The sequence below is a fragment of the Pieris napi genome, chromosome 23 (assembly GCF_905475465.1).
Source record: "Pieris napi chromosome 23, ilPieNapi1.2, whole genome shotgun sequence".
In the NCBI taxonomy this organism is placed as follows: domain Eukaryota; kingdom Metazoa; phylum Arthropoda; class Insecta; order Lepidoptera; family Pieridae; genus Pieris; species Pieris napi.
Window position 1 is genome coordinate 4,449,406 of NC_062256.1, and position 27,821 is coordinate 4,477,226.

The window sequence follows — 27,821 nt, forward strand, 5'->3', positions numbered from 1 at the left end:
ATATAGGGTTGTAGCGTCACTGGACTAATCTAATATATAAAATTCTCGTGTCATAATGTTCGTTCCCATACTCCTCCGAAACAGCTCGACCGATTCTTATGAACTTTTTATGCATATTCAGTAAGTCTGAGAATCGGCTACTATCTATCTTTGAAACCCCTAAGTGATAAGGGGTGTCCACCCCAAAAAAAAAAATTTTTTTAGACAAAAATTTTTGTTTTAATTTTTTAATGATACAATATACAAAAATATACACAACCCTTAATTTGCATCTACACCTACTTTTTATTAGTTATAGGAACTTATAACTTGAACTCTGAGGTTTATATAGAGAAAAATTCACAGAAAAACCTAAAAAGTTTTCATTCCGGAAAACTGAACAGTCTCTGGGGAAGCATAGCAGAATGTTCCATGTTGGTATATACTAAAAGGGTAGGTTAAGTAAAATTTAAGTTCGCGGGGGCAGCTAGTCTCGCAGTGGGGAATACATTTCTGCATTTGTTTCATTAATTGATTTGTGTGTGAGATGTGTAAGTATGGACCACATAAGCATGCAAATACATACACTCGACAGACATGTGATTAGTAATTAGTTTTAACTGCAAAAGTACAGGGGCTCATCTGACAACCCATATGCCAAGAAGGCTCGCAAGTGCGTTGCCGGCCTTTTAGGAATTCTTACACTCTTTTCTTGCATCCTAAGACGAATTGGTGCTATTCTTGTTTTAAGATATTATATATCAGTAAAATGATCGATGGTTATGGACAAATAAATTTCAGGAATGGCTTGGTGCTGTGAGAGTTGAGATGAGCAATGTCGCAGCCCCCCTTCCCGCTGTCCTGCACGCCCTGGGGAGCTCTGCACTACCAGCACAGGTATAACGATACTGCCGGTACTAAACCTTATTAGTGTATCCTTAGGACAAAATTAATTAACTCAGCCAATAATTGCTGAATGGAAGCTGAATACTATTTCGTCATAGTCATGAACAAAAAATACTGGTATTATTGTTAAAAGGCGTGGGTTGCTCTATAGATGAAAAATATGGCACAGAGCCTTTTCACAATAATACCAGTATTTTTTGTTCATTACCATTTTCAGCCTAAATTAGGAATTATTTTTCACTTTTTAGTTTGATGTGCTTTAAAAGCGTGCTTTTAGTTTTTTTAACTATAATTTATTTTTTAGTTAATTTTTTTTTCTGATTATTGCATTGTCATCGATCTTTGACAGGTGCGCAAAATTTGAATAAAATCTCTCCGTTTAAAGTGGGTCAAAATAGAGACCGAAGGAGTCGGTTACATACATACATACATACAGGTGTAGCTAATATAAAGCGTGTAAAAAAAAATATTTATGCATACTAAAATTACCATGCAAATTCAAATAAAATGCCAAAATAATTAATTTGCTCCATAAATTAGTAAATAGCAATAATATTCCTCTTAAGTCTACCTATACTGTTTTTTTTAAATTAATAAATAAAATGTGTTTTGTAAACTTGGTTTGTCTGAATAGGGAGGTAGTAAGCCCCGGACGCTACGAGCCTCCTGCGCCGTCGGCACACACGCACGCACAGTATCCGCACACACACATCGAGACACAATTGTAAGTAAACCTCTATAGTAATTCAATTTGTTGTAGTATAAAGCTTTAGGGACAAGTTCAAAGTTCCCATAACCGACGTGCATGCATTTAGAATGTTACGTTACGAGAGTCATCTGTCAGGACCGTAGCAAGTGGAGGTCTGAGGTCTCTGCCTACCCCTTCAGGAATGGGGGGGGGGATTTAAATCAATAAATAAGCCTTTACAATGTTACTTTACTTTGATTTAGACTAAGCTTTAGTAAGGTCAGTTAAGAGTTCTTTGGAAGAAATGCAAAGTTTCTATTGAGTTTAAAATTTAAATAGTTTATAGCCGCCGCGTGTTTAACATATTTGTTTTAAATGTTTTAGTTTAGTAAGATTTAGAGTTGAGACTTAGTTAGTAGTTAGCTTGGATTTGTGGCACAAAGGCCTCTTCCAGCTTCCAGTGATTCCTAACCCTGGCAAGTCTTTGGCACAGAAGCTTATTTATTCAGGTTTAGTTTAATTTAAATCGAATATTCATCAAAAGTATCGGGATTAAAATCTTAAGGGAGCTGTTAAAATTTGCGTAACAAATGACTACCTTTCCATTCCTTCAAAAAGGTGTAATACTTTCGCGTATACAGTCGCAGCGGCTTGGTTTAATATAAATTAAATATATGATTTAAACAACAATGGTTTCAGATGCAAAGGCGAGAATGAGGAAAGTCGTGAATTTAGGGAATATCGTGAACATTATCTTCAGAGGTCAGTATTTTATTGGGTTATAGATAAAAACAATTGACGGTTAAAATTATGATATGGAAATAGATTATAAACTATTATACATTAATATTATAACAAAATGAAGATAATATCTTATTATTTTTACTAACCCTAAGCATATTAGTTATTACTTAATTCGATTATGACTGTGGATTTATTTACGTAACTAAATATGATAATAACATCATTTTACTATTATTATACGAGTCAAGTTTGTAAAATTTCTTAAATCATCGGAGTTACGCCCGGGGAGTATAGCCAGACGTAGACACTCTCTTAAACTGTTACATTGCATTAATTCGTTACATAGCAATTACCAAGTATATTATACTCTATTGTTGTACGTTAGTGGTTAATATAGAGTAAAAACAAAATCCTCTATTATTTAAAGCACACCGATGTCTCCGGAACACTTACTATACTTTAATTCAAATATGTAACATTCGTGTCAATATGTTAGTTATTTAGTAAAACTGGTAGTTATTTAGTTTCATAATCTTTAGGAGTAGGTATAAGACATTGAAATACATTTGACATGACTGTGAATTCTCCGAATAGTAAATAATAGTAGTCAATGATTAGCTTCTACATATCTCTGTAAGAGACGTCTTAAATTAGGAGAGACTCACCAACGAACTTTAGAGTTTAGCGGGAACTATAACAAAATACAAAAATAAAAAAAATTAAGTGTCGTTTCGACGCGTAATTTTCAATTACGTACACACACACTACACATATATTATATGAATGTGCTAAACTATGCTTCGCTATAGCTAAATGGTCGCTACAACCAAGTTCGTAATAATAAAATCAACTGTATATACTAGATCCGTGCTGTGTCTTTCTAAAGGCCCATTTACATGATGCCATTTTCTTGTACATACCAGAGCAATAATTGAATGCAATAAATGAAGCGCAATAATTGCCGTTCAAGGATTGTATGCAACTGTTTACACTTGAAAACTTGAATGCAAGTATTGCATTCAAGTATTGACAAGGAAATAATTGCACATGCCTTTTGTTTACACCAATGCAACTATTTTAAGGATATTATTGCTTTCAAGTATTGTCTTGTCTAAACACAGGCTTGTACGTGCCTATACCATTTAATGGCGCTTTCGTGCAAGTATTGCACGTATTTGCATTGACAAATTTTTCATTCAAGTCTTAAATATTTTAGAAGAGTGTTGGAGTTTGAATATGTAAATATTAATGTAATAAAGGCAGGTAACACTTGTCACATGTAAAGAAAAAGTTTTAGTTTAGAATATAAAGAATACCTGTTTGAATTTTATATAAAAAGATAGTTTCTGTTTTTTGTTTTTAGTACTTCTATTCTAGACGCAGGTAGTGTAACATCTTTGGCTCTTTATAAACATAAATTATTGTTTTTTTTAAAATAGACCCTCACCACCAGAGCTCAGTCTTCTTAAAATATTAGAACCATCCAACAGAGAGGTATGAATATGAGTAAAAAGGTGTTTAAATTCAGTTCTGCTGATATAATAAAGTTCATTGAGATTTATCGCAGTCATGAGTGTTTATGGGATACCGAAAATGTAAATTATAAGAACCGATGCACGTAATGCTGCGCTAGTAGCATTTTCCCAGGAATTTGAAGTTGACGGTTTCGGACCGAAGGAAATAACAAACAAAATAAAAAATTTAGACTAAATTAATTTTTAATTTATTTAATTTTTATTTAATTTAATTTAACACACCCTCACTCACTGCACTCATGTTTGCAAATGAAGAGATAATTGCGTACAAGAATTGCGTAAGAAATTATTGTACGTGCTGTTTACATCAATAATAGTTTTGAAAGGAAACTTTTCCCATTGATCAAGAATGTTACGTTTTGTTTAGACTATGCAATTCATTTATTGCGTTGATATAATTGTATGCTACAGGCAAGAAAATGGCATCATGTAAATGGGCCTTAATAGTTTTGAAAGGAAACTTTTCCCATTGATCAAGAATGTTACGTTTTGTTTAGACTATGCAATTCATTTATTGCGTTGATATAATTGTATGCTACAGGCAAGAAAATGGCATCATGTAAATGGGCCTTAACTTTAGGTTAATTTTCGTATAATACGTCAATATTAATGTTCTTCTTAAAAAGTTTTCATTTCACAGATGCAGTAGTTACAACAAATGTGTGGAAGAAGATAAAACGCATGAAGAAGCAGTTAGTAGCTCTGTAGATCCATGGGGCGACAGACTTGGTATGATGCTAACGATTTGTTTACAAATAAACGTTGTATAAGCATTTATAATAGGTATGGACAAAATAGACAAAGACGTAACATTTATTACTAACGACACACAGACACGGAAACACACAAAATAAGTATAATCAAAAAAGAAAAGAAAAAAAAACAATTTTTTAAAGAACATTTTAAGTGTGTTATGTGTGTGTGTTGTGGTTGTAACTGACACTGGCTAAGCATTAAGGCGGAAACATACTACCAAAACGCGACGCTACACCACGCCATCCGACGCATGTCAGTACTTATCAATCCCATATATTTAATATGGTCAGATGCACATAGACAACACGCCATGTGATCACACGCGGTAACATCCAATCGATTTGGATCGGCGTGTTGTGGATGTTGTGATGATGACGTCATGCGTCAGTCTTTCGAGTTTTTGACACGAATGTCAATTTATATATGTACTTAGATATTTTTGGATTTATTTGGCGAAATGAACGACGAACAATTAATTGAGTTGGTGAAACAATATTCTGTTTTATATGACATGAGATTACCTCAATACAAGGACAAAAACAGGGAGTTAGGATGTTGTTAGTTCAATACAAATAATCTGCTAATCAATTCAGTTTATTAGAAAAATACAGGATGGGCCAGAAAGATTTGCGAATTTGAAAAAAAATATAATAAAAAACTAAATACAATACACATAAAAAAGTTATTTCAATTAAAATAGACATCTGGGAAATTTATTTCTTAAAAATAACATCATCCAGGTGTGCACCATTGAGCTGCAAACATTCTTCGAATCTGAACCTCAAATTGGTAAAAACTTGCTGGCACATTGCGCGGGGAATAAATCAGCTAAATTACTTTTGAATTTGCAAGCGTGTCGTGGTGTCGCGTGTTGGTAATGTGCACGATGGACATCGGGTGTCGACACAACACGTCGCGTGGCGTTTTAGTAGTATGTTTCCGCCTTAAATCAGCTAAATGACTTCTGAATTTGCAAGCGTGTCGTGGTGTCGCGTGTTGGTAATGTGCACGATGGACATCGGGTGTCGACACGACACGTCGCGTCGCTTTTTAGTAGTATGTTTCCGCCTTTAGTCAAGTGTTGTGATAAATAGAGAGCATTTTTTGCACTGCGAGTGGCGCTTATGTCTAACATGGAGGAAGGGTGGTGCCCAGTTCCTCAACTTAAATGGAGGATCCTGGACCACTGACTGGTCCAATGGAATAAGTCAAAGTCAAAAATCATTTAATTAATATAAGTAACACAATGTACACTTATGAACGTCAAAAAAAATATATATATGAAATTCTTCTAATTTTACATTTACCTACTGCCAGTTCTCAAATCAAGGGCGTAGAACGGAAGAGAAGAACTGGCAATAAACTCTCCGCCACTCTTTTATAATGTTTAGCGTCCGGAGTAAATTCATTAACGCATTTCAGATTATTACGTCATCGCAGTGATCATCGTGAAGTGTAAATGTCGCTACAATAATATAATAATCTCTTATACAGACACTTTTAATATGTACCTAATCTCCTCAGATATGTCTTCAAAGAGGACACAAAAAGAAGAAGCCGCTTCTCGATCTTTCTTGCTTGTGTCACGTAATTCACTTATTGTCTTCCAATATTCTACTTCATCACTTACAGATAGAATAACTGAAATGTTTTTTTCATTAGGTTTTTGCTTATCTATAACATACAAATTCTGATAACTTTGTAAAAGAATGGACTATTTTTATAATTATGCTGACAAGGAGACGTGTTCCACAGCGTTGGTCATTCTGCTAGAGACTACAACAGCTAGTTTGCGCCTCAGACGCAAAAAAAAAATAGAAATGTATTAATAATAGCAGAAAAAATAATAACAGTAAAAATTAATGTGTAAAGAAGTCTAGTGTGAAAATAAGAATAATTGTTAAGAAATAGATAAATAAATATTTTTAGGTGCATTAAAAACTAGATTATTATTATGTATATTAAAACACACTAGCAGCTTAGCAGCAAAACTCCAGAAAAGTTGCACACAGTAAGACAAGGAATATCATAAAGAAATAATAATAATAATATAATAATTAAAAAAGCTATATGATTTTGATAAATTTAATTTTTTTGTCTGTCAGTAAGCAGTTCGCTGTGTCAAACGCCCAGCACCTCTAGGAAAGAAGCTGCTTCACCACATGTGACCACAACACACTCAGGTACGTTACTTCTTAATTAATCCTTGCGCATTCGTACACGTGGAGACCTAAAGACAATTGGTAGAGGAGGATGGGACGAAGGCCCGCGACTGCGTTGGTCCGACGTCCTGAAAATGACAGTTCGTGTCAAGAAATTTTCATATGTAATACCACAAGAGCTTCAAAATTATCGGGAAATACCCGATAATTTTGAAGCTCGAGTGGTATTCGGGGGATTATTTTTCCGACCCAAATGTCGGCCAATAGAATTGCACCATGAGACGAAATGTACAGTTAACAAATAAGAATTTCATAATGAATAAAACAACTACTTAATACTTTTCTTGAAGCAACGACCAGAGAAAATTTTCACAAAAAATTTTCAGTATAATACCATGTAGGTTGTACCACGTGACGTCGAATAGTGCAATTCTATTGGCCGATATTTGGGTCGGAAAAATAATCATACAAATTTAGTTTTTGACTTTCTACATACATCTTTAACAGTAGGTTAAGGCATCTTGACTAAGCCCCCTGGTGCAGCTGGCCGGCGGCACATGAACTCGACAAGCAAGGAAACTTTAGAAGGTGTTGGAGGCCTATGCCCTATGGGGTTCTTAAAGTCTTATTATCAATTCTAAGTACATATCAGGCGGTGGTCGTCGTGGAGCACTGCAGCTGTGGCAGTTCCTGGTCTCGTTATTGGCGGAAGGGGCGCGTTGTGTTGCCTGGACCGGACGGGGACTGGAGTTCAAGCTTCACGAGCCTGAAGAGGTGAGATAGAGCAAATTTGAATTTCATACACCTACTAAATAAATACCGTAAAATAAACAAGTACAACCAATTAAAGGGACGGAAACGCACTCGCGAGACTATTGGTATGAGTGATATCAGGTGAGCCTCGTGCCCATTTGTTCTATAAAATCATCAATGTAATTGAGAATTATAACCGAAAAATTATGATACTTACTTCTGTGCCTTTCCCTCCCTGAATCGAACCTAGACCCAACGTAACGCATGAAAATATATATTTAGACATCACGATAAATACTGACCTCTAGAGGTACTTATCAAATTATATATTATTATGAGGAGTGATATAATTTATACAAATTTATTTACAGTCAGAATTAGTTATAACGACATCGAAAGGACTACTCATATTTGGTTGTAAAAACCGATAGCCGTAACAGCCGATGACGTTGTTATGTACCTAATACAATAGAATTCAGCCGGGACCTTTGATTTTGGTCAATATAACCGGTATGTTGTTCTAAGCGATGTCGTCGTAAGCGGCTTTGAATGTATACTAAAGACCTTAGCAACCCATATGCAATACAATAAATAACAATTGTCTTAAATATATTTTAGGCTTGTGATGATAATGAATCTCCTCCTAAACTACGACCTGGACTGATTTCTATGAATTTTTTTGTGTCTAGAATGGAATAGAATTAGAATTCCATTTTTTCTTAAAGTTTGCAATTTTTGTATTTATGACGCGTGTCGGGTTGTCAATATAATAGAAAGTATACGAAGTAAAGTAAGTTGGCGCCTGGTAGATAGTACCGATGACCCCAGAGCTGGTGATTTCCTCGCTCAATGGATAAGTATCGCAATATAGGGAGGAAATGCTGCCAGCGTTAAAGATCCACTGTCAAAGGGTCCAAACTTTTTAAATTTTCTTTTTATTAATTTTAATTATTTTGTTTAATTAAAGATTAATTATAAATTATTATTGCTTTTTAGAAATCATTACTGTAACAATTTATTTAAAGGTGGCGCGTAGATGGGGCGCTCAAAAAAATCGACCAGCGATGAACTATGATAAGCTTTCACGATCTTTAAGATACTACTATGAGAAGGGAATCATGCAGAAAGTTGCAGGTAATTTTCTAAACAATATTATAAGCTTTGGAAACAAAATAATGTGTGAAGGATTGTTCTTAGTATTGTCTTTGATTAACATAACCTTTACACATTTAAAGAAAAACGCTTTTTACCGGATTAAAGTTATGTATTATTATAAATTTACAACTATTTGACATAATTTTAAATTTATCCGACGTTTCGCGTGCTTTACGGCGTGCGTGGTCACGGTGACTGAAGACAAAAGATGTTGAATGTGAAAAAGTATCACAGCTGCAGAGAAAGTTGCATTATCTGTATTTATTTCCCCGGAGTTGGTATCGACTAAAAGATGGAGGGTTTTGGCAAAAATGGCTCACGGTGTCCTCTATTTTCTGGGATTGTTTTTCTTTTTGAGATTTTAATTTGGATATTATTGGATCCCAGGTGTTTGACAATTTTAGGCCGTCTTCTCTATTGAAATTGGGGTGTTTTTTGATTTCAATGGCTTCGCGTACCAATCTTGGGAAGAATCTTTTCTCTTTCGCAAGTACTTTCGGTTGGTCAAAGCGTATGTAGTGATTAGGCCTATCTAGTATGTGTTCACAGACTGCTGATTTTGTGTGTCGTCTATGTCTTATGTCTGCAATGTGTTCTTTGAGTCTGCTGGACATATTGCGTTTAGTTTGCCCTATGTAAGACAGGCCACAGTCGCAATCCAGTTTGTATATACCTGCATCTTGCAATGGGGTGTTACTTTTGATTGGTCTTAGGAATTGCTGAATCTTCTTGTGCGGCTTGAAAACCTCAATGGTGAATCCCACCACCACCCTTCACAACTGCTTTCTGTCGGTAATGTTTGTTTCAGAGAGCCCAACGTCTTTGTGATGATGCCCACCTCGAGGAGGAACTACAGCATGTCAAACAGGTGCTACACCGAAACAAGCTGCGCATCCCCCGGCTACATCACAAAAACAAAAACAAGACACAAACAGTTCCCCGCCAGCGAGCCTACTTGCCATATGTAAAGGGAGCTACAGATAGAATTAGCCGGATCCTAAAACGAACTTCTATTCATACAATTTTCAAGCCGCATAAGAAGATTCAGCAATTCCTAAGACCAATCAAAAGTAACACCCCATTGCAAGATGCAGGTATATACAAACTGGATTGCGACTGTGGCCTGTCTTACATAGGGCAAACTAAACGCAATATGTCCAGCAGACTCAAAGAACACATTGCAGACATAAGACATAGACGACACACAAAATCAGCAGTCTGTGAACACATACTAGATAGGCCTAATCACTACATACGCTTTGACCAACCGAAAGTACTTGCGAAAGAGAAAAGATTCTTCCCAAGATTGGTACGCGAAGCCATTGAAATCAAAAAACACCCCAATTTCAATAGAGAAGACGGCCTAAAATTGTCAAACACCTGGGATCCAATAATATCCAAATTAAAATCTCAAAAAGAAAAACAATCCGCGAAAATAGAGGACACCGTGAGCCATTTTTGCCAAAACCCTCCATCTTTTAGTCGATACCAACTCCGGGGAAATAAATACAGATAATGCAACTTTCTCTGCAGCTGTGATACTTTTTGACATCCAACACCTTTTGTCTTCAGTCACCGTGACCACGCACGCTGTAAAGCACGCGAAACGTCGGATAAATTTAAAATTATGTCAAATAGTTGTAAATTTATAATAATACATAACTTTAATCCGGTAAAAAGCGTTTTTCTTTAAAAGGATTGTTATGTTCTGTTCTTCACATAGAGAGGATCTTCGAGCAATCTACAAGGTGACGTTTGATAATAATAATAATAACCAACCTAGACCTTCCGAAATCTATCTATTTATATCATCCTTCAAAAAGCATATTAAATACGGCAAGAAAAACGCGCAAATTTCTCCAAGATAAAACCCATAAAAACTGTGTCTTGGCCTCAGATTTCTGAATCTGTTTCATGAACATTTTTAAATCTAATAGGCAAGTAGGTGATCAGAGTGTGGTGCCTGACACACGCCGTCGACTTTTTGGGTCTAAGACATGTCGGTTTTCTCACGATTTCACCTTCACCGATCGAGCAAATGTTAAATGCGCACATAGAAAGAAAGTCCATCGATGCACAGCCGGGGATCGAACCTACGACCTGAGGTATGAGAGTCGCACGCTGAAGCCACTAGGCCAACACTGCTCGTTTTGTTAGTTGCCTCTTTAAAATATATAATTAAATATTTTCATCAATGTTAGTAATTAAATTGTAAGAGGGATATAGCCTATACACGAACATTAAAGTAGCGGTATTACTTCATATTTTGTGCAGTCTATGTGTCTGGAAACTTAGCGGTTTATAAAAAAAATGGAGTTCTCTTCACAGACTCTGAAAACCTCGTCGTAAAAACAAACTCTGAAGTCCTTGAAGCTAGATTGTTGATTTTCAAACTTGTTTGTGTTTAAGTCTGTTGAAAGCTATGATTTTTTACAGGCGAACGTTACGTCTACAAATTCGTGTGCGACCCAGAGGCTCTATTCAGCATGGCCCGAGCCCCACAACCATGTGACGTCATATCTCATCTCTACTATCCCCCCTATTTACCCCCCACAAGCACAGCAAGCTCAGAATACCCCACCACTAGTATTGGGAGACGGTTCTACGAAAACACTCAGTTTGATAATACATGAGTTTACATCATTTATGTAAGATAGTCTAAGTATTAGAGATATAGGTTATAACACATTTATATTTTATACCTTAATTACCTTATGTTTGCCAGACTGCAGTATATTCAAGTTCTTATGTGAAGTCTGAAGTCTTCGTATATGTAATATAATGATAATTTATTTATTTTAGCCGTACTAAAAGGCCATAAGCACAAACATAATCCTTATAATATAATAATGCTTATAATTAATAGCATTACAAAAAATACTTTGAATTACGAATTACAACCAAAGACCCTAAGAGAGTGATAACATGCCCTTCCTGTAATCTGATGGGCGATCCGAAATAATATCAAGAGTTTAGATTGTTGTTATTGGACAGAGGAAAACCAAAAACCCTTCCCCAAGACCTACTGTTATCACACATAGTGAATATATACTGTTTATGGGATGTGTCGCAGCCAACTAGCTTAATTAGCCGTACAATTAACAGCCTAGCCTTTTAACTAAACGGCGCCGTTTAACTAGCGGCCTGAAAGATGTTCAGCCAGTTTATCAAACAGCTAGGCAAGTTGGATGGCTAGTTGGCTGCGACATAAGCACCAAATGACCTAAGGAACTAGGATCAGAAGTACAAGGGATGTTCACAAGGTTCGGACAGACTTGAAAGAGTCTTCGCCACTTTGAGAAAGTGTTCTGCTTTCACATGTGATGAGGAACATGATGTAATGGCAAGTTACAAATATTTTGTTAAATAAACACCTTGGGGATTTAAGAGTAACGTACAGTTTGCCAGTTCTTCTCGTCCGTTCTACGCTTGATTTGAAAAGTAAATGTCAATTTAGAAGCATAATTTTTTTACTGACGAATATATTACACTACACGAATAAATTACATTTTAATTTTGATGCGAGATTTGAATGTTCTATGAAATTTGAATTTGAAATTTAAAGAGCTGTAAAACCATTTTTCTGTATGAACTTGTTAATTAGAATATAGTTTCTTTTGTCTGTTATTAACTTCGATAATAATACAGAAACAAGTCTGAGCCGAGAAAACGCCTTGGGCCGCCGCAGGGTAGTCAACCACCTGAAGGGTAGGATGGAATCTTACTGGAGTGAGTACGTAGTAAAGAACTCCGCCTTCCCCGGTGAAGGCCGTTTTTTTACCCTAATCTGACTTCGATTTTACTTAGTTGCGGGGCGACTTTAATGTGTTATTAGCTATAGTCAATGAATCATGCGGATTTGTTAGAACGTGTCTTTTGTGTCGGCAACGGGTTTGGATGGTGTTTAGCCTTGTCGAAGTGGCGTGTGGACGCTAACTTCATCCATTGGGTTGTGGTAGGGCCTCGATCGATAGGCCGAGAGGCCTAAGGCCGTCAAGTTGTATATATACCTACTTAGCGGGTGGAATAACTTCGTTAGTGTTTTAGGGACGATCAGGTCATCGGAGTGATTCTAGAATGTATGAGGCTAGTTTTACTCTAAATATTACTTGAATACATTAGTCGTTCAAACTTCAACTAGACTCCAGAGTCCTCCTTGTTCGTATAAAAACAGTGTTATTACGCGAATTTATATTTCCTATCGACTTGTGTCTACGCTGTACATACTCCTACAGGAAATAACTATGGACTTCAACATATGCTGTAGATACATCTCTACCAACCCTTTCAAACTATTAATATATGTATGCTAAACGATTGCATTATGTTCATCAATGTAAATAGGATTATTACAAGAATTGCTCAGTCTAATATGTACATAAAAATACTGTCTTCGCACATTTATTTTATTTATAATATGTAAGAAATTTTGGCTACAACCTTATATGTCTGGGCCTCAGATTTCTGTTTCTTTTTTGTGATCATTTTTAATAGGATTGATGCAAATATTAGCAGGCCAAAGACAACTCTGCTCTAGCCAGAAAGTATAATAAATATAAACTATAATCGAAGCGAATGGAAAAGGAATTCTCCAGGACCTCAAAACAATAGATGTTGAAAGTTGGACGCAAGAAGCACGAGATAGATAACAAAGTAGTTTACTTGCGGAGGCCAACGCTAAGGCCCACAAGGGGCTGTACAGCCATTGATGAGGATGATGATGAACCGAAGCGAATATAGTAAAAATCGAAACGTCATTATATTAGTTGTTCAATATAATGACGTTTCGATTAAACGTCAAAAACGATTAAACGTCGTTAAAATGCAGTGTTAAGTGCATGGCAAAAATCTTGAGTTGAAACTTCGGACACAAAAATAAATTCTCTAAAATAATTTCGTTAATTAATAATTTAAAGCAGAAGTTAAGCGTGGATCACAATAAGGTTGTTTGTTCATATAGCGGTTGTGCAGACAATGGATATTGTGAATCACGATGACGGCATGTATTAGACCCCAAAAATGTGTCAGGCACAGGAGTCTTACCGACTTGTCTATAGAAAAGAAAATACTAGATTTGACAAGACAAAATTTATGATCAAGCGTATAGGTAATACGTTTAACTTTTTTGTTCTCCATTAAGAAGTTTATAATAGTTCGGCATAGATCCAAGCAAAAGTGGTTAACTAATCTAACGTAATATCAATAATAACGTATTTTGCTGTATATTATATAATTATTAATCCATAATAAATAATCTGAACGATGGACGATTTTAAAAGTCTACTAGACACTATCATAATCGTAAAATGTTCTAATGTTTTTATAAATTAAATAAATTATGTAGAACATTCATATTTGTACATTCATAGCTAAAATTTAAAAACGTTTTTTTATCTACAAGGATAAAACTGAATTACCTACATCCCAAAGCTGGGCATGGATTAATTAGAAGTATCAATTACTCTAGTCATAGAATACTTAATCTAAAATTATTCTAAATTGTGCAATACTGTTATACGGATATTATTTAATTAACAATAAAATATTCGAAATTCGACTTTTATTTTTCCTGTAGTGAAAAGATGATGTTCACTTCCTACAACCTAAAGGCAGGATCCTCTACCAATCTGTATCCCCTGCCCCTTAAGGCCCCATCCCAGCACGAATTGCTGTGTCAGTGTCTCGGGGTGGACTGCGGTGCGCAGTGGAGAGCTGGAGCACTGAGGCGCGCCGGCCCGTAATAACAATTAGTTATGTAAAACATTAAATGAATGTAATTTTATCAACTTTTTTCTGAAATGGATTACTTGGCTTGCGTTAAAATATATCGTGTAAATTTCAAAATCATGTTCTGTATACATTTTCGTCATAAAATAAATTCATAGTGTCAAAAATTGCCTATGTTTGGATTTTTTTCTATCGAGCGAAATTATTTAAATCGTGTATCGATCTTTCAAAATGGATACATAAACTACTCAACTCCACCATACATATATATTTTTTCCATTCGCCCTACTTCAAGAAACGATGACGAAAAATGGAAAGAAACAATGTACTTTTTTGGAGTTTGGCGATAGGATAGGCCCTTAAAAAGTTGTGGCGCTATTTTATTTTTCTCAAATATTTATTAACTTTATTGCACTTAAAAGCATTAAAAATATGGTATATTAAAAGAATTATAATAAAACAAGCTAATTTAAACACTATTTTCTATTGGGGAAAATATATAAGGTGCGAAATAAAACACGAAATCTTGTAACGACTTCTACAAAATTACAAAAGACAATATATTCTTACTTTTGTAAAACAATTACAATTATTTACAACTAGACTAGATACACATTACAATAACATTTCATTATTAACATTGTGGTATTCATAAAAAACCAATACGCCGAAAAAAAATCAATTGCATAACAAAATTTATATAACAATTATTGTTAATTTACTAAATGAAGCCCCACAAACTATAAACGCGTTATATTAAAATCCATTAGAATCACTTCAGCCTTTTATGCGTGTAATAGACAAAAGCTAATATACGAAGAAATATATCCACGGAATAAATAAGGTTGCGATAGCTTTATCTTATATTATCGTTATTGGGAGTTTAACCTATTTTATTTCACTCAAGCAAATTATATAGCGTTATACTTGCTTCCCTCCTTATTTATTCCGAGAATATAACTTAGCATTTCTCTCTAAATGTAAATCTCTAACATATATGAATATAACAGGTTATATTTAATGCCAAAATATCCACAGATTACTACATTATTACTTGCATCTGTCAACCTGACAGTAGCTTGATAAAAACAAAAGACAAAGCGATGACGCAATTGTGATTGGTCGAGAATTTCCGTATCAGGCTAGAACGTCAACTAAATTTAAATCACATATCCAGAGCTGTCAAACCATTTTTCCTGTATGAAGATTGACATATTTGACAGCGAAAAGAATATGGACCTTAATCTGACTATTCTGCTGAAATAATCATTATTTTATATATTCTTTAAGTAAAATAAACTCGATTGAAAATTTCGTTGTCGACGTACTAAATAAGCGTCATCGTTTCGTTTTCCATTTTACTTTACTTTCATACCTTCACACCGCTGCGCTGGATCCATAGCGTTATAAATTTATATATTCCTTTAAAAAACTTATTACTTTTTTTAAATACCTTAAATACCAGTTACAAATTCCATATAAGCAACACAAAAGTAGCTACTACACTGTGTTATTCTATATATATTAAACATTTCAAAATATTTTACTACCCAACATTATTGTCATATCATAGTCCATCATTGTATTTAATAAAACAGCAAAAAATATATAAATGTTAACAAAACTACCTCAGTGCCGATTATCGTGCCACACATACACAATGAATTGTGTTTTATTAGTTATGGTTACACACACGAGCAAAGACAATATACACATACGGACGGCCCTGCCCACAGACCAGTAAAAAACTATGAAAGATGAATTATAATCTGTATAAAAACAGATTCGAATAAGTACTGAGCAATTATTAAACGTCAAAACAATTCTATAGTCTATACTGACAATAGGTAATATACATAAATGGTATTTCAAATATGTTATATACATAATACGATACTTTTTTAGTTATTAACCATAAAATATCATATAAAAGTGCAAAATAATGGAGGGAACTTAGATCTTTCAAAAAACGTCACCATTAGAAATAAAAAGTGACGTCGGGCGTCGATTTTCAAACTGTATTAGTAGTATTTGTGAGTAAAATAGGTTAGTTCTTTTGCAATTTTTAGTGAATCTCGATTTTGTGTGAAACTAGATTTTTTGAGCATCTAGAACGATGACTGAAACTGATTTTGTACTTCAAACAAAATTTCGTAAATAATAATCAATTGAAGGTATAAAAATATGCATATTCCCTATTAATACACAAAAAACAATATCAGTGTAAACAATTCTTTATTTATATGGTCTGTGGTCCATGGAGCGTTACCATTACATTGTATATTTTTCTAACATGCAACACTTTCGCTATTAAAAAAACTGTAATGTTTAATATGAATTACAAAAATATATCATAAATTGACTTATAAAATGATTTTATTACACTTAAAACTTTAACAGCTCGTACAGACAAATAAAATAATTGCACGACTCCCATATCACAGTGATAACACGCTGTACATATTGTGCTAATAAATTATTTATAATGGCAACATTTATAAGCTTTCCCTAAGCGAGGAGAATGTTAGCGCGATTTCCCGTAGAGACGTTTTGATCTGGTCGTATGTCGCGAACGATATGCCAACAGCTATAGGCCCCTTAATCCAATTCATACTCAGGCCTTTGAAAAACGCCCGCCAGCCCTCAGTTCTGGAATCATTCCAGGATTTTCTTTATTGTCAATACAAATTATATGTATAAAAGAAATCTTATTAATCTTCAATATATAATTTAAGTGTTGGAATGTTTATATGTATATATAAATCATCTGTGCGTGTTCATAATTAAACTCTGAAACGGCTGGACCGATTTTGATAAAAATTTTGTGTGTTCCAGTGGAATCGAGAATGGAATGATTTATGATTAGATAGATACATATAAGATATGTGTATTGAACAACGTCTGTATTTTATGATTGTCTGTAAGATTAATATTGATTTTATTGGTGTATAATATATAGCATTTTTATAATATGTTTATATTCTTATTATTTTTAATGTTTCGGTTAATCAAAAAGAATAATTTAAGCACATCTTTTTTAAACAATACCTTTGCCATCGGTTTCAATCTTAGAGAGAACTTTGGTAAAACAATATCTTACCTGTAAATATGTGCTAGAGTAGGCAATATGGCCGGATAGGGGTATGTGCCATCAGGCGCTCGTTTTGCGGTTTGCATGCGCCTGCGCACGATATCCAGTGGGTAGGACGACGTTTGGCCCAAAGCCCCAGCTATACCTCCGAATAAAACATTTGTGAAGCCGTGGGGGGCTGTACCTGTATAATCTAAAAAAAAAACGCAATTTTTAAAAAAAGAACTGAGATAATACTGGAAAAATTTAAGCAATTCTTTTTAGAATATAAAAGTTTTAAATTATCTAAAATAGGATTTAAAATTACTTTGATTTACGAATACAACAGACACATAATGATTGTTAAAGCTATTAATTTTTTAAAATTATTTATGACCTTGCATAGATATACAGAATCTGTGCAGAAAGAGACGTGAACTAAACATTTATTAATTACTCGTCATTTCAATAATTAAACAAAAAATTTATACTTTTCGTCAAGTATCAAGATTGCAGTACAACTATAATAACGTAACTGTCAAAATAAAAAAAATTAACACAGCAGCGACCTCAAACCCGAAGTTCTTGTTAGAATATGTATTTTGGAACGCAACCAATTTTTAGTGTCTATTGTGACGGCCCTTTTATTATTACTACTTTTTCAAAAATTTTGTACGACTCAGAACAAATTATATTCACTAAATCATTTTTAATATAACATCTACATACATATACAGGTACCCTTTCTGCACTGACCTTTACGGGTCTACCAGCCTATTAAAAATATTTCACGGTTTTCAAAGCAAACAACTATTTGTAATTAGTAGTTACGAATTTGTGTTATTCAATACATTTATTATAGCTATACTATATGTTATATTGTCGGTGACTTACGAGATTTCTACAATTCTAAAAACATTTTTACATCATTAAATTAGTTTTCGTATATTGAAAAATCACTACTTCTTCCTAGTAGAACTCTACCATGAGTTCGACAAAGCATAAAACGCTATTTTAAAGTACGTGAAATCAAATATTTTATGAGAAATCTAATAGCGCCTCTAGTGGTTATAGGGAGAACTAATTCTCATACATTTAAAGTGTCGTTTAATACTTTAGCAAATTATAAATTACTTACCAAGATGCCAATGCTTGAGCGAGTCGTACGTGAAGAATGAAACACCGGCGTAGGGAATAACTCCCAATACTGTAGCACCGTATCCCCTGAAACATAAGGGTCAGATTTGTACGGGTGCTACTTGTGGTGAGACTGGTCGTACTTGAATTCGTGAATGCGGTGATGTTAGTTGTTTCGACTATGTATTTGCATGTTGTTCCCAGGAGAATGTAAGTGCGTGCTTCTATTTCACCATGTCTCCTGCTGATAGAGGACAAATCTTTGTTTTTGATTTATTTTATTTATTTATTACTTAAGATGTCATATGGAACATGGTTTAATGGTTGCAGCTCTTTACAAACGGTGTGTAAAACAAAAACTTGGCGATTAAAAAGAGTGGCAGAGAGTTTATTGTCAGTTCTTCTCTTCCGTTCAACGCCCTTGATTTGAGAACTGGCAGTAAATGTAAAATTCGAAGCATTTAATGTATATTGCTTTTTTTGACGTTCGTGTACATTGTGTTACCTACATGAATAAATTAATTTTGTTTGTTAAAACTTGGTTGAACTCTTCCGTCTCTTCTGAACTGGTATATTCCATTACTCGTCAAACCATACATCCGTCTATGAGTTGTAGAATAGTCAACATGTGTGTGCATACCTCCTGCGTAAATGTCCAGTCTCAATAGAAATGTCAATTAGGTAAATAGTTATTTAGAGTTTTGTCATCAACGTTACAAAATATATCTTCAGCCCGGACAGATAGTTTGGGGTTTGGGCGTGGATAGCGAAATTGATCAGTGATTACCCAGATAATATTGTAGTGCACACACAATATGTGGAATGCCATAACTACACACAATCCGATAGAAGGGAAGACTAGAGAATCATTAGAACAGCAGCAGGAAAGCTTGGAGTACTAATCTAGAATAGAAATTTCTGTGAGAAAATAGCAAGCAATAAAACCTTTTTTTTGACCGACCGAACTCTGCTATGTGGTTATGATGGCCGGTTAAGAGAGTTTGCGCAGTGGCTAAATCAGTTAGTGTTGCCCAAATGCAAGACCAAGACGAGATCAAGACCAGTCTTGGTCTTGCGTCAATACACCTGGTCTTGGTATTGCAGCAAGTCTTGCAAATACCTAAATAGCTTATTATTATAAAATACTAGCCGTTTCGCGCCCGCTTTGCTGGACGAATTAAAATAAATTTTATCTTTCATTATTTTATTTTTTTTTCATATTTTTATTATTCTTCTTTTTAACTTCCCGCTAAGAAAATTGAAATATTTCGAAAATCGAGTTTTTAACAGATGTTGACGTTTAGAGGTTCTAGGAAGCCTCCCCGAATGTTTCCGCGGTGAAGTCCGTATGGATAAATTTTCATAAAAGTAAAACAGCAATAAAAAAATGAAGGAACGTTGGAATTTAATAAATAAATAGCCATAAACCATCTAGGAAAAATTTCGCATCGAATGGTGGTAGTTTCATTCGATACGATCAGTGGTTTAGGCGTGATTGAGCCTCAAACGAAGACCATTTTCATTATATATATATAGATTCATGTGTATGTTTAAAACATAACAAACAGTTTTTTTTTAATTTTAAAAAAAAAACTGGTGTAAGTTAAAATCTGTTAAAATAATTAACTGTTGAAATTGAGCTTTCGTCAACTGTCATTTTCATACAAAGGTCTATCCACAGACACCGATCCGACCTCCCATGGATAGCTTGTATCGACAGATGGCTATTACAATCCGTCGATTGGTTATTGGCACACTTTTACATCATTTGGTTTAAGATTACTACCTCAGATGGTGCATTATGGATTCGGGCGTTAATAACGCCCTAATCTCAGTATGTCTTAACTGCAAGACGCAAGAGTCTTGCAGGTTCAGTCTTGGTCTTGCGGAAATGCAAGAACAAGGCCAAGACTGCAAGACCAAAATCGATTTTGGGCAACACTAAAATCAGTATCTAGAAAACTTACATTATAAATTAAAACCTACCTGTATAACGTAACCGCCCCTTCTTCTCTCAATATCCTTACAAAGACCGCCCTAAGAGATCTGTAGTCCGCTACAGCCATACGTGCCCTCGCCAGATCTAATGGGTAAGTGGCACTCTGTGAGGTAACTCCAGCAAGGGATCCCGCTATCAAGTGACGAAAGGGCGCCTCTCTGTAATTTATGGTACCAGCTTGAAGAGTACTTTCATAATTTGTACGATCAACCAATTGGCAGCTTTCAAACTTTCCAATCAAAGTGCCTGACTGGTTTGATCGTTTTTATCAACAGATGGCGTTGTTCATACCGGTATGCGCTAAGTTTAAAACGCGTTAGAGAAACGTAGTTTTAGAAAGTGTATTTAAGATTTAATATTTTAATGGGTTTGGACTAGATTGACACAAAAAACGTGCGTGTACTTATCTACACGCGTTAGAATTTATACTTCTTTGACGTAACGAGAAAAAATATTTTCAAAATTTTTATTCTACGTCTGTAGTAAAAAAGACAATAACAATAAAAAAAACAAAAATGTATTAAATAAATAGCTATCTTGGGGTGTCTAGCTAAAACAGGGTGTCGGTTTTTTGTGACAAATGTGAAAAATTTATTCTCATCATTTTTCCCTAACGCGCCAAAAGAAGCTTCACAACAACTTCAAAAATATTATAATTACTTATAAAATGTTTTACGTTCTTATCAATAAATTTCAGAACTGTCAACTGAACTAGACACCTATTTAGATTCTTTGAGTAGTGAAGTCAAAAACCAATCCCTATATTGTTGAGTTGGCCGTCCTTTTCATTTGTTTTCTGGAATTGAAATTACTGTGTAAGCCTGCTATAGGGTACCGGGTTCGATTCCCGGTTCGAGGGCAAGTTTTAATTTAATTTAAATTTGTTCTCGGCCTTTCGGAGGGTTGTGCGGTACCGGGCGAGTGCCTAAACCGTACATGGAGGACACGGTCGAATTTCTAAAGACAAGCACGAATTATAAAAAAATCCTATACTTGACGCTGGCTAATGCACAAATCGTGCCAGAGACATAAAAAAAAGCCTGCTATAGAGAAGTTATAAAAGGTATACGTACTGAGCGGTATGCGGTGTGTCAACACCCAGCAACCGTTTCCATTGCTCGTGAGCTGTGAACTGTATCGCAGCGTACGGTATTATGCGAGCCATGGTCGCGCTGTTTCCGCGCCATAACGCGATCCAACCCTCGCGAGACACGCTGTTCTGTACAAAGATAACAGCGCCGCGCCATGTGTATGGTGTATTACTGAAAAACACTATAGCATACAAAACTGGAACGTATGGTATACAAAAAGGAATTGAACCGAAAGGAAAAATAGCGAAAAACGTGACGATTTGCTACAAATTTCAAATTCTACTCAATTATATAATAAAACTATCCCTCTTTTTAACATCATTCACCATCTTCTTTTCAAAAATACTTACGAGATTTGAAAGTTGATTTTAGTTCTATCCAGGGGAGCAATAGCAGTCTTCGCGAGCGCTCCTGCCGCAGCCCCTGCTACCAATGACGTAACAACAAGCACTCCACCCGACAAATTAGTTCCTGACCCTGAAAATTAAAGTTTGCTATTAAAAAATGATGGGTGTAACACTGAGACACCGAAAAAGAGCAGAAGAGATAAGATCAGCGACCAAAGTAGAGGACATTATAAAGAAAATAGGGCAATTGAAATGGCGCTGGACCGGGCACATGACGAGAGATAGCAGGTTGAAATGGACAAAAATAATTACAGAATGGCAACCACGCGATGGATTAAGGAAAAGAGGAAGACAGAGCAAGAGATAGGCAGACGATATAAAGAGAATAGGAGGCACAACTTGGACAAGAAGAGCTAACATCAGAAAAGAATGCAAGCAGCTGGACGAGGCCTATGTGTCAAAGGACACGCTGTTTACATAAAACGGGTCAAGTGATGTATTAGATTAAGTTTTATTTATGTAACTTAAATAAGTGTTAATACATAAATAAATATTAAAAAATGTGTCAAAGATGTGGAACGATGTATGATAGGGAAGAAAAGAAGAGACAAAATAAAGAATACAGCGTTAAGAAAAATAACTAATGTAACATCTTACAATAACAATAAATAAGCTAAAGTGGAAATGGGCGGGGCACATGGCAAGAGGAACATAAAAGTGGAGCAAAAAACTACTAAGCTGGTGCCCAAGGTACAGCAAACGAAAAAGAGGGAGACGACTTAGAAGGTGGATAGACCACATTAAAGAAACAGCAGGTGGTACATGGCAGAGAGTGACACTGTGCAGAGAGGAATGGCGGGATTTGGAGGAGGCCTTTGCCAAAAAGGGGCACACAGATACACTAGAAGAGAATTAAAATGGAAATGTGTTTAAATGTATCTGAATTAAAGGCAATATTTTATATTTAGGCTATATCATCATCACCATCATCATCGTCATCATCATTATTATTATCAACATCATTATCATGATCATCATCATAATTATTATCATTATTATCATGATTATTATTATAACTATCATTATTGTCATTATTATTATTATTATTATTATCATTATCATCATCATAATTATCATTATTATTATTAAAAAATTAGCTAGACGTTAAAGTGCGACAATTAGGTTAAAGACCCAGAAGTCACAATTAAAAATAATTTAAAAATGTATGATATCAAGTAATACATTCTTATCATTCAATGATAAGACTTACTTCGCTTTGTATATGAATATTTACAAGTCATGTTTTCTTTAGTTAAGTACAGTGATAACCTCCAAGTTTATTTAAAGCACTAGGCGTATATTTTTTAATAAAAATTTCTAAAGCTCCAACAATGTTTGAAATCGAATTGCTAACGTAAGAGAATAGTAATGATACATTCTTGTATAGTAAAGAATTGTGGCAGAACATACTATATAAATGCTTAATACAAATTCTATGTAAAGAACTTTCGAGACTATTAACGTTTACGAATACATGACAATTGAACACGTGTTAGTTAAAGAACTTAAGTATTCCATAGAGAAATGTCGCTTGTCTATTACGATAGATATTCGATTGTTTTGATCGTGAGAAAGTGTCTGATCCCTTCCTCGTAGCGTAGAAGGGAAAGGGAATTAGCGTGACAGTTATAAATAATATAAAGTTACTGCGCATCTTTTGATTAATAACGAACATTATTTATTGTTTTATATCAAGTATCAAGATGACTGTCGAACTATAATAACGTATATTTTTATTAATATATTTTAGTTTTTAGTTAGCATCTCTAGTGTTACATATAATTTTGTTTATTTGTTAATTTTTTACACTTGTACCTCACCCCCAGTTGGTGTTTCCTGGAAGAAATTACTTGTTAGCGGTCCCCCGTTCCCTAATAACTTATGTAACCTGTTTTTTATAAGTATGCTTAAGGTAACGAAGTATAAATAAATGAAGAAGTAATTAAACGTAAAAGCAATATAATTAAAATGTTAACACTGCAGCGACCTCATACGACGGTTTTATTTCCGACTCTAAACACATTTTGACAGAAATTGAATGATTCTACGTAATTTGAATTATAATAAAATTACGAAATTAGTCTCTGACGAAAGACTACGCGCCATGGGCGAAAAAAAAAGGAATTGAATTATCTCTGAAGAATTAAATATTTTTGAAGTAATCAAAATCAACTATTTGGTTTATCAATTATCACACATTTTCCGTCGTCTTATCGTTAGATATGATGCAATATTTATCTATCTATTACTAGCACACGTCGTATCTTATCAATAACAACGTTATTAATAAATAATAAACGCGATAACAGATAAAAATACATTAAAACATCACCATTGTCTATGAATCTGTGACGTATATGCGGTACAAATGTCGCGAACAATACGCAATCGAATATAATCGATTAGTCACAATACACTTCTGTTTATAACTTGAGCAGTGCTATGTAGCTGTTTGGAACTAAACGAAGACTGGAATACTCCATAGAATTTGCGTATGTAACGCGAATTTAGATAGCGTAGGTTTAAAAGAGCCTTTTAATAAAAGGGCCTAAGACTAGTGCTAGACAGGCTTCTTCTAATTAATTTGCGATATTTGTTTTAAAATAAGCGTTGTTTAGTCATTTTGTATGATGATTTGATATTTTAAAAGAGTACCGAGAGATTTTTACGCCGGCTTTTTCTCTCGGCCTACACCCTCTGTCTGCTTTGCCGATGAGTAGGGATTTCTACCGTAACAATTTAATGACGTGGAATAAGTGATACCTGTATCTTATATTTCATAATAAACATATTTTATTTTTTATTTTGAGGGTTTATTGGTTGGTACCTATTAGCAGTGACGTAACTATAGGGTGCTGGCAAAATGCCACGGGCCCCCGACCAAAGACGGCCCCTGCCTACAGCCTAAGTGATATTATGTTCTATGGATGAATGTGGAGTCTCCAATACGAAATAGGGTAGCGTGGGGACTACAGACCATTCCCTCTCGCCTAAAGGCCGATTTACATTATCTTAGTGTTTAGGAGAGTGCTTTAGGATAGTACTTTAGTTGAAACATGTAAACGCTACTAGCTTTAGTAAACGCTACTTGCTTTAGTACGGTTCTACTTGACTTTCAAGTTGAATCAAAATAGAATCGCTTTTTATTTTTGTTTCAAGTGATACCCCTCCCGCGCCCGCGCCCCCCCCCGAGATCTTCCCTCGTTGTGTGTAAACACGTAATTTAGTCAAATCTTTAGGAGAGTGTATAAGTGCCGTGAAACGCGTGCGTGTTTTTTGATTTTTAAAGATGGCTAAATGGTCGGAAGATGCAACTATCAAATTTGTGTCTGAATATGTTGTTCACGAATGTTTGTGGAACGTTAAAAACAATTTATACAAAAACAAACCGGCTAGGCATTCGGCATACACTGCCTTAAAAGAAGCTATTTTGTTTATTATTTATATTTAGTTTATTTATTTCGAATAAAATCTCGTCTTCTATTTGTTCCATAACTACAGTTAGTGTTTTGCGTAGAATAGTGCGTATTTACCGACGTCGTTGCGCGTTCATTGTGGCGCTGTAATGATACTCTACTGGAAGAAATGTAAACGTTCACTCGTAACGCACTAAAGCACTAAAGAACTTGCCTTTCAAGTTGTACTAAAGCACTCTCCTAAACACTAAGATAATGTAAATCGGCCTTAAGAGAGGAGGCATATGGCCATTAGTGGGACATATACAACGGGTAATTGAGTACGCTGAAAATCTCGAAGTTTAGATATTAAAATTAAACAATGTAACGATTTTTACTGATAGGGCCCCATCAAAAAAAATTGCCACGGGGCCCAGATGGTTACGCCACTGCCTATTAGTATAACTAAATAAATTAAACCTTTATTTGCCTTGAAAGTTACATATTATGATGGATGAATTACTTACAATCAGCCATATTAAATTAGCATGCAAATGTCAAATAAATATAAAATCCATTAAAATTAAATGATTTATGTAATTAAACTGTTGCGTTAGAAAATGAAAAAGGAAAGTTACTCGAATTAATCCAGCCCTCCTCGAGTTTTGAGCTTAGAAACATATTTTGCGATTTATTTTGATTGATGTGTTAGTATAAAACCCACGCATTGAAGCAACTTGGCCTTGTTTTCTAATCTTACTTTTAAAAAATCTGATATGTGAAGCAATTTCAGGACACTAATAAAATATAATGGCTGATTTACACAGGTCATCAATTTTGCTGTTGAATGAGTTACTAGAAATGGTAGAAAATGAGATAACTAAAAATAAACGACAATGGGTAAGAAAATGGATTGACGATAGAAACGAAACTGGTGGCTCTGCTTTGTCGCTGAAGCAATTGCGATTTGAAGAGTACAAACTGGCCATATACTTGCACCAATTTTAAGGTTTCGTCTTCGCTAAGCTTCATTTTTATCGCCAGCGAAAAAAACGTGGTCACTCTCCAACGCAGCGGCAGTGACTAACCACACACTGGCCACTGACTTGTCTGTTTACACGGGGCTGGCGCGGGGGTGCGCGGGTGACGGGGGGCGCCAACTGACTTTAAAATATTCGTGTCCGAATATTCAAGTCAGCGCTGACTTCAAGCCACTGTACTGACTTCAAATCAGTTTACACAGGGTTTTTTTCGGGTCAGCACTGACTTGTCTCGAATTTGTAGTCAGTTACTGACCCTGTGTAAATCAGCTCTAACTTGTATATAAGATGTGTCTGTGTTAATCGTCTAAAATAAAATCTATAAACGTTATACGGAGTGGAAATAAAAAAACAAATTTAACCAATTACAATAATTTATAATTTTATTACTATCTATAGGTAAATTATTTTGTTTACTGGCTATCTTGACAGTTTCAAAGTTTGGTTACGACTGATAATACACGATAGGTGACGAAGGTGCGTTTAGTATCCTAAATTTCCTACAGGCAATGTAATCTAAGAATAATTGCACACGTGTTAATGCAATTAACAGTAACAAAGGCGAGACGGCTGTTTATGACCTCAGGTGTCTTCCTAAGAAATTTCGGCACCTCAAAAGTTAGTTTCTTAAACTGATTATAAAAACAATTATACTTAAGTATGTTGTGATGTCTAAATATGAAAATATTTATTCGTTATAGACAATGGGTGTTGCGTTATATAGAGGAATATTTAATTTTACGTTATAGAGAGGTTTTCGTTTAAATAACAATGACGTTATAAAGACTTTACACTGTATTTTAAAAATTGTTATTCGTTTGTGTTGCTAAAACTGGACCATATCTGGACTGATTTGACTACAATTGATTTATAGATATATGGAAGTAAAGTAAAGTTAAGAAAAATACTAAAAACGACACTTGAATTTTCCAATAAGATTATTCCTGGCTTGAAAATATGTGATGTCTTTTTAAAAATAAAAAATTGTCAATTGGTCATCATATCTAAATCGCTACAGAAATTTGTGTTTCATAGCTGTCGTATGAGGTCCGATCTAAAATAATTGTATTGTTTTGACACAAATATATCTAGTATATATAATAATTATTGAACATAATGTACCCACCACGTTTTGCGCCCGTGGCGCTATCTGCTGCCATCCCTCCACCCTACTTGCCTGGCCCTTACATGGCGTAAAGAAGCTGAAATCAAAATTCTCTCATTACAAATCTTTAAAATATCCCATGCCACTTGTGTTTAAAGCGAAATTTAAGTCG

At 34.8% G+C, this 27,821-nt stretch overlaps 2 protein-coding genes across 2 annotated transcripts; one reads left to right on the forward strand and one right to left on the reverse strand.

The window, feature by feature from the left end:
- The first annotated feature begins 814 nt into the window (after positions 1 to 814).
- On the forward strand, positions 815 to 14,187 carry LOC125061547 (ETS translocation variant 5-like). Its single transcript, XM_047667020.1, has 6 exons — positions 815 to 876; positions 4,493 to 4,581; positions 6,714 to 6,791; positions 7,423 to 7,544; positions 8,549 to 8,657; positions 11,115 to 14,187. The coding sequence occupies exons 1-6, from the start codon at positions 815 to 817 to the stop codon at positions 11,309 to 11,311; spliced, it is 657 nt and encodes a 218-aa protein (XP_047522976.1). The 3' UTR covers positions 11,312 to 14,187.
- Positions 14,188 to 14,929: 742 nt separating this feature from the next.
- LOC125061379 (mitochondrial coenzyme A transporter SLC25A42) lies at positions 14,930 to 27,745 on the reverse strand. The gene is made up of 7 exons (XM_047666795.1): positions 27,671 to 27,745; positions 22,053 to 22,179; positions 21,685 to 21,873; positions 20,599 to 20,769; positions 18,614 to 18,699; positions 17,506 to 17,689; positions 14,930 to 17,054 (listed from the first exon to the last, which is right to left on the reverse strand). Exons 1-7 carry the CDS (start codon positions 27,702 to 27,704, stop codon positions 16,901 to 16,903), a joined length of 945 nt encoding a protein of 314 aa, XP_047522751.1. The 5' UTR covers positions 27,705 to 27,745; the 3' UTR covers positions 14,930 to 16,900.
- Positions 27,746 to 27,821: the final 76 nt, after the last annotated feature.

Excerpts from the sequence above, each read along its gene's own strand:
- LOC125061547 (XM_047667020.1), top strand. The coding sequence starts at position 815 with ATGTCGCAGCCCCCCTTCCCGCTGTCCTGCACGCCCTGGGGAGCTCTG. Across the intron at positions 6,792-7,422 it reads TGTGACCACAACACACTCAG|GCGGTGGTCGTCGTGGAGCA; the intron begins GTACGTTACTTC and ends AGTACATATCAG. Across the intron at positions 7,545-8,548 it reads AGCTTCACGAGCCTGAAGAG|GTGGCGCGTAGATGGGGCGC; the intron begins GTGAGATAGAGC and ends ATTTATTTAAAG.
- LOC125061379 (XM_047666795.1), bottom strand. The coding sequence starts at position 27,704 with ATGGCAGCAGATAGCGCCACGGGCGCAAAACGTG. Across the intron at positions 22,180-27,670 it reads CGCCACGGGCGCAAAACGTG|GGTCAGGAACTAATTTGTCG; the intron begins GTGGGTACATTA and ends TTTAATTTTCAG. Across the intron at positions 17,690-18,613 it reads GCTCAAGCATTGGCATCTTG|ATTATACAGGTACAGCCCCC; the intron begins GTAAGTAATTTA and ends TTTTTTTTTTAG.